Below are 17,567 nucleotides of genomic sequence, written 5' to 3'. Positions count from 1 at the left end.
TGTTTCTCCAGACAGTGGAGAAAAATGGAAAAACATTCTGTGAAGGAACACAAGTTCTCCTTGAGGCACCAACCTGCATCAGAGTGATATGCTCAGTGCTGATCATTAGTTCTGTTCATGACACTGGACACACAGTATGGAATTGTACTAATTTAAATCCTTCCATTAAATACTATTAGTAGACATATAAAACTGTAACAAACTTCCATAAAGTCTTGTCTTAATCAGACTGTGCTCATTTTACCTCATTTCCTCTGACAAGATGTTCAGCTGGCTGGCTGTGAGGGACTCCATGATGACTTCTCAATTGACTGAAAGCATAGCTCCAGGCATCTGCAATTAAAACGCACAAGTCAGCAGAAAAAAAAATACTATTTTTAGTAGTACTGAGGACTAGTCTTGTCAGAATTTCTCCATTAAATGGTAAGCAAGACCGTTTTGAGTTGTATGCATTGTCTACACTTCAAAGATAACCCCAACTTACCTCCCAAAATCTATTTTATGAAACTTAGGAATTTTTATCTCAGCTGAGCTTAAGTTGACAAGTTCTAATGTAAGCTCAGGTCTGCAAATTCTAATGGGAATTAAGTCTTACAATCACATTTGTGCTGTGTTTTCTCAGTATTTCACCTGAATTAGGAACACAATAAACACTCCCGAATACATCATAGGTGAGAAATTCTCGATGGAGCAAATCTATGTTTCAAGCAATCCATTTGTTTTAGAAAAGAACATCTCAGAAGGTTTATCAGGTTCAACTCAGCAAGTGGAATCATCAAGTTTCAGTCCGTTTTCTTTAGATTCATTAACTAACCTAATAGCACCATTTAGTGAATCGGTTTTTGGCAGCTCATGCTGGGATCTTCCTTCGTCAGCATTCTGACAGGAAGAATTGGAATGCTGCAATGTACGGACTACCTTTCCAACCAAAATTCCATTAGAGGACATTGCATTGCAATTCCTTTTAAATAAGCCCTTTGACTCCTCCTCAGATTTTCCTGAAGATTCTGCACTGTAAGGGACTGTGCTATCAGAGCTGAGTTTAGGATTTTCATTCACTGTTGGCTCCACAAAAATTTCATCAGAAACTTTTTTGCTTGTTTGCATTTGCTTCATTTGCATTACCGAATTTGTAATTGTGGATGAAGGAACAGCCTGGTAGAGATCTTCATCCTCCACAGCACTGCTAAGACAGTCAGGCTGTGACACAGTCTGACGAGCAGGCAATTTATTGTGAATACTGATGGTGATCTTCTGTTTTCTTGATGTATCAGTAATTGAAGGCCTGGTAATTGCCTGGTTTTGAACACAGGCCATTGGTGGTGCTGAAGATGGCCTTTTTAGGGTGACACCAGTGGTCTTTGCGTCCTCTTTTATGGATCCATTTCCATTTAAATGGCTTGAATTCTGTATTTAAAAAGAAGAAATTGCAAGATGGATTAACGCAAACACTGCATTTAACATTTTGAAACACAAAACTCTCCTACTGAGTGTTTCTACAAATGGTCTTAACACCTAAAAAGAAAAACACACTGCCCTTTAAAGATAAATGCAAGTCCAATAAGCGTATTCAATTCCTGCTTTTGGTTTACTGCAGATTGGTATCAAATTAACATCATCTTTGAAAACCAGCCAAGCAACTTAACATTACCTGCTGCTATTCCCAAATATATTTATTTTCCCCTTTAAACATACCCTGAAAAGCCTGAAGTAATTGTTCTGGTGCTCAGGAATAAGACAATTAGTTTTCCCTGTCTTAGCTAAAGTGACGACGACAGGAAAAACAAGTCCTCTTTTAAATGATTTGAGGATTAGTACACTCTGCTTAAATTGTCAAAGAGCGTAGCTCTCTGTGCTTTAGAAAGCTGTCTTGGAGGTATAAAGTAATGGAGTCACATGGCTGCACAATTTAGCAGTAACCACTGTTTGAATGACTCTGGCTGTAGCATGAGGGCTGTGAAGAAAGCTGCAGCGTGGGAAGGAAAACAAAACTAAGATGCCGAAAACCAAACAAAAAACCCCACACCAAACCCCAAACCCACTAGCAGTTTGGTGCCGTTATCTACCCTCCCACTTCCCTGAATTACCTTAATCGTATGAGGAAGAAGTCGTGGTCCCATAAATCCGGCCTGCTTACTATTAGCCCCCTGCTGACCAGGAGGGAATGAACAGGGATAAGATGGTGCTGGCAAGTAAAACGCACGTTCTCCAAGTGTCAAATCATAGCGCCTTCAGAAAAGAGCAGTGATTGTAGTTTAGTTTTTCTTTCAGCCTACTCTTGGATTAAATCCCATCCTATCATTTTAGAGGAACAGTTCATATGATATGGAAGCCTTCTCTACAGAAGGCTTCGCCAAGACTACAAACTGAAAAGTAGAGAACAGTCTTCCTTCTAAGACTATCACTTTCAGAGCAATAATTCATTCTTACACCACAGATGACCTTCATTTCTCTCCTTCTCTAAATTAGCCAGCTACAGATAACACATAGATAGCAATTTACACAAGTGCTGCAGTTTAAGGCCAAGCAACAAAAGATAATAAACGACACAGAGAATTTCAGGTTAGACAGAACTGAATTAGACAAATAATAATCTTCTCCCGGGATAGCAAGAAAAACACTTGCAAAACAGAAAAATATCAATAACAGGAAAGTAAATCTCTTCTGAACACATTTTAAGATTTGTTATTACCTGATATAAAAAAGTATGTAAGCTTGCTGACCAAGAACTATTTTAATGTCTGTACGGACTACTTTAGCATCATTCATCTGATACCAAAGTCCATTACCAGCCTGCAAATAAAGACAATGATTTCTTTAGGTGAATTGCACGTTTTCCAAATGAAATCACGGATAGGAGCAAAATACGTGTCAAATAAAAATATAATGAAATCTTTTTCCCTAGAAACAGTAGCTGCTAGTCACGCTTTAATTGGTTTGCCAGCACAACCTTTACCCTGTTAGAAATGCTGTTGACTTCTACCTTTACATAGCATATATAGTGTCCTGAGTGACAGTTGACACCGTGATGTACCAGCACTGCATATAAGGCATAGAGCAGTGGTTCTCCCATTGACTGCGACATGTAGGCTCTCAGGTCCAAATACTCCGGATATTTCACCTCCTAAAGAGAGACCAAGAAGATAGAAGAATTATCCCAGAGTACTTCGTGGACTAGCCAGAGAAAAACACTTCCAAAAAACACAGACTAGAATTGATTTCTAGAATATATTTCTAGAATATATTTCTTGATTCACTACAAATAAGTCTTCCCATAAACAATGTTTAAGACTAGAAGTTGCAGAGAACTGTTTCCTGATGAATCAGCCTTCTCAGAGGAAAGCATACGCTTCTTGTCAAGGGGGAACTTTATTGATATTAAGAGAAAGAATAAGCCATAGTCGTTAGTCTACAATTATTGTCTGAAAATATTAACAGCTTTCAGCTTTGGGGGATGTCCCATTACACAATGATATAGTTGCATTACAGTGGTAAATATACCTTGTTGATCTTTCCACCTGTGAAATCTGCAAATCTTTTCAGTGATATTGTGAGAACCTTGGAAGAACGGTGTATGGTAAATCTCTTGGATGCAGGAACCATCTTTTTACGCCTTAAAAACAAGCAGAGATAAGTGTTTGAAGGCATCTTCTTTTTTCGCCCCCAAAACAAACTCGTTTTAATGTCTCACGCATGCCTATGCTATTTGAATGATATTTACTTGCATAATAGGTTGGTCTTTTTTCTTTTCATAAACCCGTGCACTGCGTGTCAGGTTTGTTAATACAGAGAAGAAGGTAAATTTTCCCAACAATTCAGAGCATAGCGGGAACAGGAATCTCTCATGAAAGGGTATTACCAGGTTGGATGGCAAGGTACCATTTCTTGGTCTACAAAAGTGGCTATTTGAACTCCAATCCTGGATACATTCTTTCAGCTTTCAAGGGAAATACAAATACTGAAAGTGGAACGAGAGAGCCTTGGTCCCCAGGACTAGAAATTGCAAATAATCTCCAACATAGGTCGACTATCAACATCAAAAATACAACAGAAGCACATGGTCATTCTACAGGAGGGAGACATTTAACAGTAGGAAGTCTTCATGTACTGAGCTTGTCTGGAAAGACACTGAAACCATCTGCCATCCTTTGAAACAAAATAGTTCAGTTTGATACATTGCCTGCTCCAAGGTAGCACCTACAGTGTAAGCAGTGAAAATTAGCCACTAGCTCAGAGAACAACGGAAACTGGGCAGTTTACATCAAGAAAAGTACTGTTGAGAGCTAATAAATAGAAAGAACAAAAGTATCTCTTTTTGAATTCTGATGGCAAAATACAAGGCAGAGAATTGCAAACCCATAGGGAATGCCTATGAACAAGACTTCCCCCCTCCAAAGAAACAAAAATCCAAGTGTTTTATAAAATTCCACAAAACTTGTAAGTAGATCCAAAGTTTAGAGGTACTCCAACAGAGTCATGCAACATAGAAAACTGACATCTAGGAATAAGACCTAATTCGTCAAAATCTTACTCGCTACATTTATAGCAATTCTCTCCATCCAGCTCTTCAGGTTTCACAAAGAGTTCCAGAGCTCTGCTAACAGATGAAACCGCCTAAAGCAGCGAGAAAGAAGAGCGTAAAGTCACTGTAAATTCAAAATTCCAGAGACGTACTAGTAGTTTATAAGAGAATCTTACTAACATACTCAAGCGATCTACTAGGAGCACTGTGAAGAAGGAGGCAGAAAGAGCATGCTCAGCATTGACCTCACCTGGAAGGCATTTGACTTTGGAACAAATACTTTTCCTGTAGCCTAGACAGCATCTATAGTGTGCTTTGTCATCAATACTGGGGAGAAATTCATCAGTCTAAAAATTAGATGTATATTGAGGTAGAACAACAAAGAAGTATGACAGCATTATAATTTTTGCAGAAAGAGAATTCTTTCCCCTTAAACCCAATGCAAATGTGGAGACTATTTACATGGGTTCCACAGAAGGACAAAGTCCAATCCACTTCCTTAGCACCACCAAGCTCTTACATTTTAACATTATATGTGGTTTGTTTTTTTTTTAAGTTAAACAAGTTTAATTTAGAAAGTTATGCATGTACTTAAACATCATGAATTATATTTAGAAAACATCTTACCTTTATATCCAAAGTGATATCAAGAAATGCCTTATACGTATCTGAAACTGCTTTGCAATTCAAGCACTTCACTGGAAGCAAAATATAAATGCTTAACATTATGTGAAGGAGACTAACTGTCCAAATTCAAGTTGTTGACAGATACTACTTTAGACAAACTACAGACTGCTTTACTACCGACAAAAGACACAGATCAGTTCTAAGGACAGGAATATTTTTTCAAGTACCTCTCGATCTTAGAAATCCTCCAAATATTTGATGAATGATGGTGGTAGCTTGAGAAGATCTGTCCAATCTGGAAATAAATTATAATCAGACCTCAGAAGATTTAAGGCGCAGAGTTAACTCTTCAAAGAGTTTTATGAAAACTAAGGATGATGTAGACTTTCGTTGCTGATAGTAAATAAGGCACTAAAAGGTGCTAGAGATCATTTTTGATAGTAAATAAAGGACTAGAAGGTGCTAGAGAATGTATGAAAGTGAACTTGTTTATGCTTACTCGGTGCTTCTGTTCAAGCACGCTTCCTGCATAGCATCAACAGTATAGCGCAAGAACTCGTGTGCGTCTTCTTGACTGCCAAAACAGAAATGTTGTCCTATTCCTAAATAAGAAGATGATAGTATTTACCTCATTTAAAAATGAAATCATTCTTGTATTTCTAAAATCTCTCTTCTTTATAGTGTTAAAACCACTTATACACATCAAATAATTATTTGAAGATTACAAGCTATCGAAAAGAAACACATCTGAAGCCACTTACGACTGAGATTACTGATAACATGCGTAGGCTCGATGGCATCAACAGTGCAACGCAGGGCCTGGTTAATGTGAGTCTCCATCATGCACATCATGCAAAAATCTTATTCACAACCTGAAGAGTGAAAGAAGAAAGCATCCCAGTCCAGCGAAATATCCATAACTACAAACAAACATCTAAGTAAAATTTAAACTATAGATACAATATCCACTCTCCTTGCTACATTCTATTCTCCCAAGATGCCAATGTCCCAACAGTCTTGTAACATTTCATTTCACACAGCTTTACAGAATAAAAATATCCACTAAGCCTGTATTCAAATGCATTTTGTGATGAGAAATCTAAAAGACTACTGCAAAGTCGCATTTGTAAAGGCTGACAGGAATGTGAACTCCACAGGCTGCAAAATGTATTACTCTCTAAAATTACTACTAAATGCATTACTGTCCAATGCACTTCATTATTCCCATGAAGCAATAAATGATCCTTTAATAAATAAATAAATTAATTAATTAATTAAACAAACAAACATGGTGCATTAATTGCACTCTATATGCTATTCGGAGCCCACTGCTAATACAGTGCTCAAAGCCAGCTTCTACAGGTAAAATCAGGCAAATAAGTTCGTCTCACAGAATCACTGCTGTTCTTTCACCTTCAGAGCTGTCCAACAGATTCAAAATACTGTTAGAAAGTACTCACATGACTGGCCGTGCTCAAGAGAAATCATGTAATTGGCAAGTGGGGGTGTGTAGGTCAAACACTGTAGAGTAGCATTAAGAAAACATGTGTTGCCAAGATTGTACAGGCCAACTCCAACACTTCGTGTTTCTCGCCAATCCATACAAATATTCTCAGGTGGAAAAAGAATGCTCTGTGGCGGAGCAATTCCATCATTAACGACTGCAAGAAAGTTAAATTTAAAAAGAGATCTTGTTTGTTTGTTTCGAAGAAAGGTATTTAAAAAAATACTATTCTGCAGGAGCACCTAGAGGAGCTAACTACAATCCAAACCAGAAAAAACTTATTGCAGACAGCTTTAATACCGCCAAATTCAAATTGGCTGGTCAACACAATGTTTTGGGGAAAAAAAACCAACTTTAGTCAACCATTTTAATTTTTCTAAGGCAAGGCTAACTGCCATTCTGTTTGTAGTACCTAATGCCAAGTTTCTCTCCATCTATAATCTTTAACCCGATTAACTCAACTACTGTTTTTTTCCTTATTATAACTTAAACCACAAATTTAGACTTGAAATTATATGGTAAAAACGTAAAAACTAGTAACTAGGAATGACAGTACCCCTACAGATACCAGATCTTTTCCTGAGCAATGTTATCATTCAAAAAACCTGTGAAAAATGGAAGCTGTGAATAGCAACAATCAAACACTTTTCTTTGCAAAACGGAAAAGACATGGAGGAATCTGTGCATTACAAAAAGCTCCCCGTATTTCTCTGTTGACTGTAAATATATCAAAATTAATTTCTGTAACATCAGTCACTTCAGTTGCCTTAGGGGATTCACTTTTGAAGTCTTTGTTCACAGTAGTCCCATTCTCTATCAGTGCAACAAGTAAGAACTGCATTTTCTACTTTTGCTTTGAAGAAAATGGAGGCAGGATAAAGCGCACACTTACTTAGATCTCTTGGGGCAAAAGCCTTAGATTTTTCAGATGATCTACAGTAAATAGCACCTCCACGTCCTTGGGCCACAGAGACGTGGCTTGAATCTTCTGCAGGCACTATCCGGCCCCAGATTGCGGTGCGTGACATCAGTATTTTAGTACTTGGTTTCTTGGATTTGCCAGACCGCCTTGAAGAGGGCTTTTTAGGCTTTGAAGATTTGGGCTTCTTAGCTACGGTCATTGTTCACATCTGCGACAGAGACAGAAGTTCTGGTTGACGTAAGAATATCAAGAAGCATTCCAAGAAGAAAAGAGTAGCAGAAGTCCTGTCACTTAATCTCAAAGAAACAGCCTTAAGAACTAAATCGCTGGTATGAATGATTTAAAAAGAATCCCCAAACTAAACACACAAAGTGAAAATTTCCATCTAAACTCTATCAGTATTACTTTTAGCTTCTGCAGAACTAGTGGCTGATGCCATTTCTTTCACTTCCGTAGGATTTTAATCCATTACAACTCTGGAGTCTTTTTAATATAAAAAATGTAGAAGACATTCTCTGAGGGGAATCAGTTATTTATTGTTTTCCGGAGTTGCGCAATTATCTGTTAATTATTACCTATGATCTAATAGATAATTGTTGCGATTATCTATTGCTGGCGTTAGTAACGGAACACTATTACTTCACTGCCTGCCTTTTCCTGTTTCGTCTGCACAAAGGTACCCAGAACTCACTGCTACTTTTCTTCTGTCTTTCCAGGGCTTGCCCTCTACCTCACTGTCTACTGCACCAGTCATGAGGAGTTTGTTGTGATTCTATAATGAGCCTAGCTTTTAAGTACACCTTTTCTGGGCATCACTTTGTGATAGCAAGTTAATTTGTGAGGGCTCCTCAGTCTACATCATGCGGTCGCTTTTTCCAGTGGAGCTGTACATGGCAGTACACTAAAGCCCTGGCATGCTGAGATCCAAGAGGAGAGATGTTTGGCCCTCCTTTTCACTCCTGGGAACCACATACCTCAAAACCCACAGAGGATGGGATATATCTCAGAGAAATCTTGGGAAAGGAGAGCATGAAGAGCATGTTTGCAAATTTATTTCTCCCTGGGCTTCTTCTGCTTCTCCAAGAAATACGAGTTTGAATGTAACTTTGGCAGCAGTACTTCTGGTGTTATGCACCTACCACATTTTAAACTCCTATGAAAAACTGAAAAGTTAGACTAAAAAGCATCTCTTTCCGTTCTACTCTGTAAAGTTGCACGTTTTCCTCATGCAAAACAACAGGGGAATGTAAGCTAGAAATGGAAATGCTGAATGTAAAACAAAACAAACCTCAGCCCTCCGGGACAAAAGCTAATAACTGCTACAAAGTCCTTTTTAAAATGCTGATTAGGTTTCAAGGTGATACCGCTTTAAATAAGCGTAATTGTGTGTCCATAGGCAGAAGCTGAATAATGACAGGATGAACTTCTATACTTCATGTTTTGTTACTGTCTTACTGTAGCACACAGGGAACACGCTCTTTTCTGGTCTCCCCCAGTCTAAGCCATCAATCATGCCAGATCCCTTTCAGCCTTGCAGAAAGGGATCTGGGGGTTTTGGTCGACAGCAAGTTGAATATGTGTCAGAATTCAGCCTGGAGGAGAGCGAGGGGAGGCCTCCTGGCGGCCTGCAGCTCCCTCACGAGGGGAGTGGAGGGGCAGTGTGGCATTTAGGGGTGTAGCCGATTAACCGTTACGGGTCCGGTCAGATTCAGGGTACTGAACTATCACAGTCACAGATTCACCAATAACGCGTTAACCGTTAGGGGTCTGGTTGGATTCAGAGCACTGAACTACCATGGTCACGGATTCACCAATAACGTATAACCACCCTTACTCTAGTCGCATTTAATGAGAACTATCACAACTAGGAACAATGCAATCAAGTGCAGTTTAGTACAGCAACAGGTACACAGGTTCTTTGGATTGCCGGCGATAGTTACTGTCTGCAAAAGCAAGCTAGCATGTATGAAATACAGAGGTGACACAGGTGCGCAGCCTGGAAATGAACGCGTTAAAAGGCACAAAGACTCTATAGAGATTCCCAAGTTTCCGCAGAGACACACGATATAACCTAGTGTTTAAATCTCACCCAAAGGCGTCCCAATGGGGGAGAAGAGAGGCTCAGCCCGTCGACTGATCCCAGGAGTCAGGAGGTCCTCAGGATGGTGTATTCCCTTGGGATGGCATCTCCCCTGATGGTGGTATCTTCCCTAATGATGGCATCTTCCCTAACAATGGTATCTTCCCTGACACAACCTCTCTCTTAGGCCAATTTATGAGGTGGAGCTTGAGTGACTCTAGTCAAGCATATTTTAGTTATGATTGGTGAAAAGGTTTCTTGTCTCTGTTTATAGCAATAGGCTCTGAGAAATTCAGAGTACATGCTCAGTGAGGGGTGGTCGCACCTTGGAAGCAGGTAGCTTTTGGGATGGAGGTGTGTTTTGGCATTTTAATGATATTATAATGAGCAAAAGTACATTAGAGTACAGCATTTGTCAAAACATGACAGGTCGTTGGCTCAGGGTAGCAAAAAAGTGCAGCTTATTGGTCTCAGCGTACACAGGAACAATCGAGTCCCCACCTGGTCACAGAGCCCAGCCGTGGTGTCTCCACTCTGCTCTACGCTCTATACTGTTCCTTAGAGCTAGCACACCAGGTTCCCCCAGTGCAATAGCATCCAAGGTTGGAAGCCTAGGGAACGCTCAGGTAATGCAGCTATGCCCTACCCTGAAAGCCTTTTCAATGCTGTGCATTTTCTTTAAAATGTGAATGTTAGTTTTATTTTCCTAGTTACTTCAGGCAATTGCACCACAGGCAGGTGTTGAGCTCTGCTCTCTGGGGACAGTGACAGGACCCGAGAGAATGGCACGGAGCTGGGACAGGGGAGGCTGAGGCTGGGTGTTAGGAAAAGGTTTTTCACTGAGAGAGTGGTTGGGCACTGGGACAAGCTGCCCAGGGCATTGGGCATGGCTCCAAGCCTGCAGGAAGTCAAGACAAGTCAAGCGTTTGCACAACGCTCTAACATTCTCTGATATCGGACGGTTCTGTGTGGAGCCTGGCGTTTGACTCAATGATCCCTGTGGGTCTTGTGTGGGAAAGGAATTTGCAGGTGGCTTTGCACTATTGCACACATTCCTGAATTAGAGATAATGAAGAAATAATCGTAGAATCGTAGAATATCCCGAGTTGGAAGGGACCCATAACGTTCAAGTCCAACTGCTGGCACCGCACAGGTCTACCCAAAAGTTTAGACCATGTGACTAAGTGCACAGTCCAATCGCTTCTTCAATTCAGACAGGCTTGGTGCAGTGACTACTTCACTGGGAAGCCTGTTCCAGTGTGTGACCACCCTCTTGGTGAAGAACCTCTTCCTGATGTCCAGCCAAAACTTCCCCTGCCTCAGCTTAACACCTTTCCCACGGGTCCTATCACTGGTGATTACGGAGAATAGGTCACCTGCCTCTCCACTCCGCCTCGCAAGGAAGTTGTAGACTGCGATGAGGTCCCCCCTCAGCCTCCTCTTCTCCAGGCTGCACAGGCCCAGTGCCCTCAGCCGCTCCTCATATGTCTTCCCCTCTAGGCCTTTCCACCCTCATCCGAGTCCACAACTCCTCCAAGTTTGGTTTCGTCGGCAAATTTCCTCAAAACACCTTCTAGTCCTACATCCAAATCATTTATAAAAGCATTGAAGAGGACTGGCCCTAAAATGGAGCCTTGAGGGACCCCACTAGTGACCAGCCAGATGTGGCCCCATTTACCACAACCCTTTGAGCCCTGCCCGTCAGCCAGCTGCTCACCCATCGATGTTTTTGTTAAGTTGTATGCTGGGCATTTTGTCCAGTAGGATCCTACGGGAAACCGTGTCAAAAGCTTTGCTGAACTCCAAAAAGATCACATCAGCTGGTTTCCCTTGATCAACTAGATGGGTGACTTTATCATAAAAGGAAATCAAATTTGTTAGGCAGCACCTACCCCTCATGAACCCATGGTGGCTGGGACCAATGACTGCATTGTCCTCCAGGTGCGCTTCAATAACTTCAAGGATCATCTTCTCCATAATTTTACCAGGCACTGACGTGAGACTGACAGGCCTGTAATTGCTAGGGTCTTCTTTCTTATTACACTTCTTGAAAATTGGCACGACATTTGCCAGCTTCCAGTGTACTGGGACCTCTCCAGATTCCCAAGATCGTTGAGAAATAATTGAGAGAGGTCCCGCAATGACGTCAGCCAGCTCTTTAAGCACCCTGGGATGAATTCAAGCCGGACCCATGGAGTTGCACGGATCCATGTGGAGCAGTAAATCCCGCACACATTCAGGAGCGGTTGGGAGTCCCAGCTCAGGGCACCCTGGGTCCCAAAGCCCATCATCAATGTTGAAGATGGAGGCGAAGAAGGCATTAAATGTGTCTGCTTTGCCTATGTCATTTTCTTCTGTGAGGAGACCTTCCCCAACAAGTAGCTTGTTTTCTTTGGTTCTCCTTTTTTGATGGATACCCATCAATGCTTTCTTTGGTTCTCCTTTTTCTGTTCACGTATCTAAAAAAAAACTTTTTTACTGTCTCCCACAGACATGGCCAGCTTCAACTCTAGTTGGGCTTTGGCCACACCAATTTTCTCCCCACAAACAAGGAGCAGCTGAGGGAGCTGGGCTTGTTCAGCCTAGAGAAGAGAATGCTCAGGGGATGACCTTATCACTCTCAACAGGTACCTTAAAGAAGGCTGTAGCGAGGTGGGGGTTGGTGTGTGCTCCCACATGCCTGGTGACAGGATGAGGGGGAATGGGCTTAAGTTGCGCCAGGGGAGTTTTAGGTTGGATGTTAGGAAGAACTTCTTTACTGAAAGAGTTGGAATGGGCTGCCCAGGGAAGTGGTTGAGTCACCATCTCTGGAGGTCTTTAAAAGATGTTTAGATGTAGAGCTTAGGGATATGGTTTAGTGGAGGACTTGTTAGTGTTAGGTCAGAGGTTGGACTTGATGATCTTGAGGTCTCTTCCAACCTAGAAATTCTGTGATTCTGTGATTCTGTGAAACCCTAATAGCATCCCTGTATTCCTTCCTCGTCGCCTGACCCTCCTTCCAGCAGTCGTACACTTTCTTTTTTCACCTAAGCTCCAGTAGAAGATCCCTGGTCAGCCAGGCCGGCATTCTGCCCCGCCTGCCTGACTTCCGATATTTTGGAATTGCCTGATCTTGTGCTTTTAGGAGGCAGTGCTTAAAGACTGACCAGTACTGATGGACGCCGATGCCTTCAAAAGCAGTTTTGCAGGGGACCTTGCTGACTACTTCCCTGAGCAGCCTGAAGTCTGCTTTCCCCATATCTAGGGCCGAAGTTTGGTGGCAATTTTCCTTCTGTAACCATGAATTTTAAACCTTACCACTTCGTAGTCACCAGTTGGCCACCAATGGCCACCACTTGCCACGTCTCCCACAAGCCCCTCTCTGTTCTCCAGCAATAGATCTAGGAGGGCACCTTTCCTAGTTGGCTCCCTTTGCACCTGCACCAAGAGGTTATCATCTAGGTGCTCTATGAACCTCCTGGACTTGCTCGTGTCAGCTGTGTGGTGATCCCAATTGACGTCTGGCAAGTAGAAATCCCCCATAAGGACAAGGGGAGTTGATCTCGAGGCATCTCTTAGTTCCGCAAAGAACAATTCATCGGCGTTGTCGTCCTGGCCAGGTGGTCTGTAATAGACTCCCACAACGATATCCCCTTTATTTGTTCATCCCTTAATCCTTACCCAGAAGCTCTCAACTTTGCCATTGCCCACGTGAAGTTCCACACAGTCCAGCCCATGCTTCACATAGATCGCCACCCCGCCACCTTGCCTACCCCGCCTGTCCCTCCTGAAGGGCCTGTAACCATCTATTGCAACACACCAGCCACAGGACTCATCCACCCTGGTTTTGCTTATGCCGATGATGTCGTAGCTGTGTGACTGGGCCAAGACTTCTAGCTCATCCATTTGGTTCCTCATAGTGCCTGCGTTTGTGTAGAAGCACTTCAAATGCGCCTCCCTACACGCAGCGCCTTGTGGAGCTGACCGCAGGACCTCACTAGCACACCGTCCCTCTGATTCTAGCGCACCATCCCTCAGCTCATCAGCGGCGTGCCTGGTTTTATCCCCTTCCTCCTTCGACTCTAGTTTAAAGCCCTATCTATCAGCCCTGCCAACTCCTGAGCAAAAATCCTTACCCCTCTCTGAGTGTGGTGGTTTTACTTGGGTGGGCAGCCAAGCTTCACCACGACCGCTCTCTCACTCCCCCTCCTCAAAGAGGAACAGGGAAAAAATACGATGAAAAGGGCTCAAGGGTTGAGATAAGGACGAGGAGATCGCACAGTAATTATCGTGACGGACAAAACAGACTCAGCATAGGGAGATAGTAAGATTTATTGCTTATTACTAACAAGCTAGAGAAGTGAGGAACAAAGCAGAGAAGCCAAAAGCACCTTCTCCCCCATCTACCCTCCTTCACCTTCTCCCCCCCGAGCAGCGCAGGGGAACAAAGGAACGGGGGTTATGGTCAGTCTACAGTGCTTCTTCTCTGCCGCTCCTTCTCGGTCATTCTTGTCCCTTGTGCTGTGGGATCCCTCCCACGGGATGCAGTCCTTGCTGAACTGATCCGACGTGGGCTTCCCACAGGCAGCAGCTCTTCCAGAACTGCTCCAGATATGGGTCCGTAGCACGGGGTCCATCCCTCAGGAGCAAACTGCTCCAACCTGGGTCCCCCACGGGCAGCAGCTCCTGCCAGGTCACCTGCTCCTGCGTGGTCTCCTCTCCATGGGCTACAGGTGTGGCCCGGAATCTGCTCCGGCAGTGGTCTTCCACGGGCCGCAGCCTCCATCGGTGCAGGTCCACCTGCTCCACCGTGGTCTCCTCCACGCGCTGCAGCGTGGAACCCTGCTCCACCATGGTGCTCCATGAGGCTGCAAGGAGACAACCTGCTTCACCAGGCTCCTCACCACAGGCCGCAGGGGACTTCTGCTCCGGCGCCTGGAGCACCTCTCCCCCTCCTTCTTCACTGAACTTGGCGCCTGCAAGGCTGTTCCTCACTCCTCTCACTCTCCCAGCTGCTGTGTGGCATAGTGTTTTTTTTTTCCTGTCTTAAATATGCTCTCACAGAGGCACAAAACATCATGACTTATTGGCTCAGCTCTGGTCAGCAGAGGGGCCCTTAGCAAACATGGGGCAGCTTCCAGATCCTTCTCACAAAAGCCACTCCTATGGCCCCGTGCTACCAAAACCTTGCCACGTAAACCCACTACAGGGAGGCGCATCTCATCTGGTGGTAGCAGGCCAGTGTCACATAGACCCTCCCATGATCAACAAGCCCAAAGTTCTACCAGTTGCACCAGTCCCGAAGATACATGTTAACGTGGAGTCTGCTTGTCAGCATCGATCCCCCCTATCGGAAGGACAGAGACAAACACAACCTGTGCCCCTGATCCTTTAAGTAGTCGTCCCAAAGCCATAAAGCCCCCTTTTTAAATAAGCGTTAGTAACAAAATCTTGAACAAGGTGGGGGTAAATTAACTTGGCTACAGCATTAAAGATGAGCTTTGCGCAGTGGTCAGTTGCTGGCTGGCTTGAGGCGCGTGGCTGAGGGTCTCTAACCAAGTGTATGACTGATTCGGGCACGTGGACAGCGCATGTGGTTACGGGGAAAGTATATGTAGCAGAGAAAAATGGCAATAAACGCCTTCTGCTCAAGAGGCACCAGGAGACCATGTCTTTCATCCCTTCAGGTCTGCCGCCTTCCAACTCAGGATATTCTATGATTCCAAGTGTGGAACCCAGCATTTGGCCTTCAATGCCACGCAGCTGGATGCGGCCCGTTGATCCAGCCTGTCCAGATCCCTCTGCACAGCCTTCCTGCCCTCATGGGGGGCCCATCCAGCCCAGGCGCGTGTCACAATGGCACCCATTGTGACGTCACTTGCTGACACCCCAGGGTGCCTTATAACAGCACAGCCGTGGCTCGGACCCTCAGTGTCGGTGCACGGCAGTGACGGACAGGGCAGGAGCACAGGAGCCTCAAGGAGACCCTGAGCACAGTCCAAGTCCCACAATGCCGCAACCGCCCGCCCAGAGGAGCCGCCGTTTTCTTTTTGAGAAGTCTCCCGCTCCAGAGTCTTCTTCTGAATCTGATGAGGAGGGAGGCATGCCCCCCAGGCAGCCCAGGCTGGCCTGGCAGGAGACCTGGTCTTCTAGGGGCAGCAACCAGCCAGCAGAGGACAGCTTGCTGGCAGAGGACAGAACCACAGTAGAAGCCATTTGTCTGGCAGAAGACAGCAGTCCAGCAGAAGACAGCAGCCCGGTAGAGGCCATTTTGCTGGCAGAGGACAGCAGCCCGGCACAGGACAGCAGCCCAGCACAGGACAGCAGCCCGGCACAGGACAGCTTAGTGGCTGAGGACAGCAGTTCTACAGAGGATAGCAAGAAGGAGTCGCAGCTGCTGCTGGATCCCAGTGAGTCTTAGGGATGCGGTGGGGAGGGTTGGAGACACAGAGACCCCTGCTTGACTCCAGGACTCCTTTCCTGGGTAAAGTGGCGCTTGGGCTGACGGGGCCAAGCTTCCTCCGCAGCACCACAGAATCCCAGGACGCTTTGGGCTGGGGGGGACCTCAGCGATCGCGATGCTTCCCCCCAGCCCAGGCTGCCCAAAGCCCACCCAGCCTGGCCGTGGGCAGTGCCAGGGAGGGGTCACCACAGCCTGCGCCAAGGCCTCACTGCCCTGGGCGTGAAGGAGAGAAATCCCTGCCTGTCCAAAAGAAACCTGCCCTCTTTGAGGTTAAAGCCGTCACCCCTTGTCCTGTCGCTGCAGTCCATGATGAAGATTCCCCCCCAGCTTTCCTGGAGGCCCCTTTGGGCACGGGGAGGCCGCAGCGAGGTCCCCCCGCAGCCTTCTCCAGGCTCCACAAGCCCAGCTCCCTCAGCCTCTCTTCCCAGCGGAGCTGCTGCAGCCTCTGGGCATCCCCGCGGCCTCCCCACGTCCTTCTGGGGCTGGGACCCTTCCTCTCCTCACCCCTGCATTCAGCCCCTCTCTGCAGCACTCTTTGCTTTCCTCCTTTCCAGATAAGGCATGGGATCTGCACAAAGACTCGGCCATGAAATTCATCAGGGCGTATGTCAGACGGAAAAGAAAGGTAATGGCAGCCGCTTGCATCGCAGCTGTGCTCCTGGAGCTGCCCTCCAGGGGTCCCACACAGCCCCAGACTCCTCAAGGCTTTGGTCCTGCTGGCCGTGGGTGTCCCCCTAATGCTCTGTTGGTGTCTTTGTGGCTGCCAGGACGACGAGGAGCAGAAGATGCTGTTCCTCAGCAAAATCTGCGATCTGTGCTTAACTGTCACAGAGAAGGGTGTGCCGATGAACTTGCATGCCTTCTACTGCAAACATAAGCTGGTGGAGAACATCATGGTGAGAGGATGCGCAGCGGGTTGGGGAAGGGGACAGGCCCCCCGGCACCAGTCCCCTGGGAGGCGAGGGCTGGGGCAGCGCTGGCTCTGCTGCTGCTGGGTGCCGGTGGCTCCAAGGTCTCATCCTGCTTGTGCTCTGCAGGCGCTGCTGGAAAAGGAGCCCGTGGACAGCTTGCGCACCGAATTCCGGCAGAAGGCCATGCAGACTGTCACCGTCCTCAGGTGCGTGCCCAGCCCCTGGTGGCAATGCCCTGGTGGCCCTGAAGCTGGCAGGGAGGCTGCCCATCCCTCCCAGGGATGCCTGGCCAAGGGAGGTCCATGTCCTCCTTCATAAGCCTCGAGGCACTGCGTCCAACAGGCTCCTCTCTCTCTCTCCTTCAGCAACACCGTACCAACAGTACTGCATGGCAAAATGGAGAGACTCCTGCATGTGTGCTGCAAGAGCGTCTTCTTTCTGCCTCCGGAGTCGGATGTGCCAGAGGCAGAAAGAGCGCTCTACGCTGAGGTATGTGCTGGGTGAGGTACCGGCACCCCCAGTCCTGCTGAGCTGCTGCCTTGCTTCCCCGTGCTGACAC

General features: G+C 45.6%; 2 protein-coding genes across 2 annotated transcripts; one reads left to right on the top strand and one right to left on the bottom strand.

Annotated features, from left to right (window-relative positions):
• Window positions 1-244: 244 nt before the first annotated feature.
• On the bottom strand, window positions 245-7,748 carry LOC311425963 (ubiquitin carboxyl-terminal hydrolase 42-like). The gene is made up of 13 exons (XM_084502031.1): window positions 7,546-7,748; window positions 6,610-6,810; window positions 5,911-6,021; window positions 5,649-5,751; window positions 5,377-5,444; window positions 5,150-5,220; window positions 4,532-4,614; window positions 3,502-3,613; window positions 2,984-3,124; window positions 2,693-2,793; window positions 2,088-2,229; window positions 1,126-1,407; window positions 245-333 (listed from the first exon to the last, which is right to left on the bottom strand). Exons 3-13 carry the CDS (start codon window positions 5,999-6,001, stop codon window positions 304-306), a joined length of 1,224 nt encoding a protein of 407 aa, XP_084358157.1. The 5' UTR covers window positions 6,002-6,021; window positions 6,610-6,810; window positions 7,546-7,748; the 3' UTR covers window positions 245-303.
• A 7,952-nt stretch (window positions 7,749-15,700) lies between these two features.
• On the top strand, window positions 15,701-17,550 carry LOC311425928 (uncharacterized protein). Its single transcript, XM_084501988.1, has 4 exons — window positions 15,701-16,044; window positions 16,652-16,722; window positions 16,865-16,993; window positions 17,135-17,550. The coding sequence occupies exons 1-4, from the start codon at window positions 15,738-15,740 to the stop codon at window positions 17,324-17,326; spliced, it is 699 nt and encodes a 232-aa protein (XP_084358114.1). The 5' UTR covers window positions 15,701-15,737; the 3' UTR covers window positions 17,327-17,550.
• Window positions 17,551-17,567: the final 17 nt, after the last annotated feature.

The sequence above is a fragment of the Aythya ferina genome (assembly GCF_964211825.1).
Source record: "Aythya ferina genome assembly, chromosome: 35".
Classification (NCBI taxonomy): domain Eukaryota; kingdom Metazoa; phylum Chordata; class Aves; order Anseriformes; family Anatidae; genus Aythya; species Aythya ferina.
Note: the sequence above shows the minus strand (reverse complement) of the source record. Positions and strands in the feature narration are given on the sequence as shown.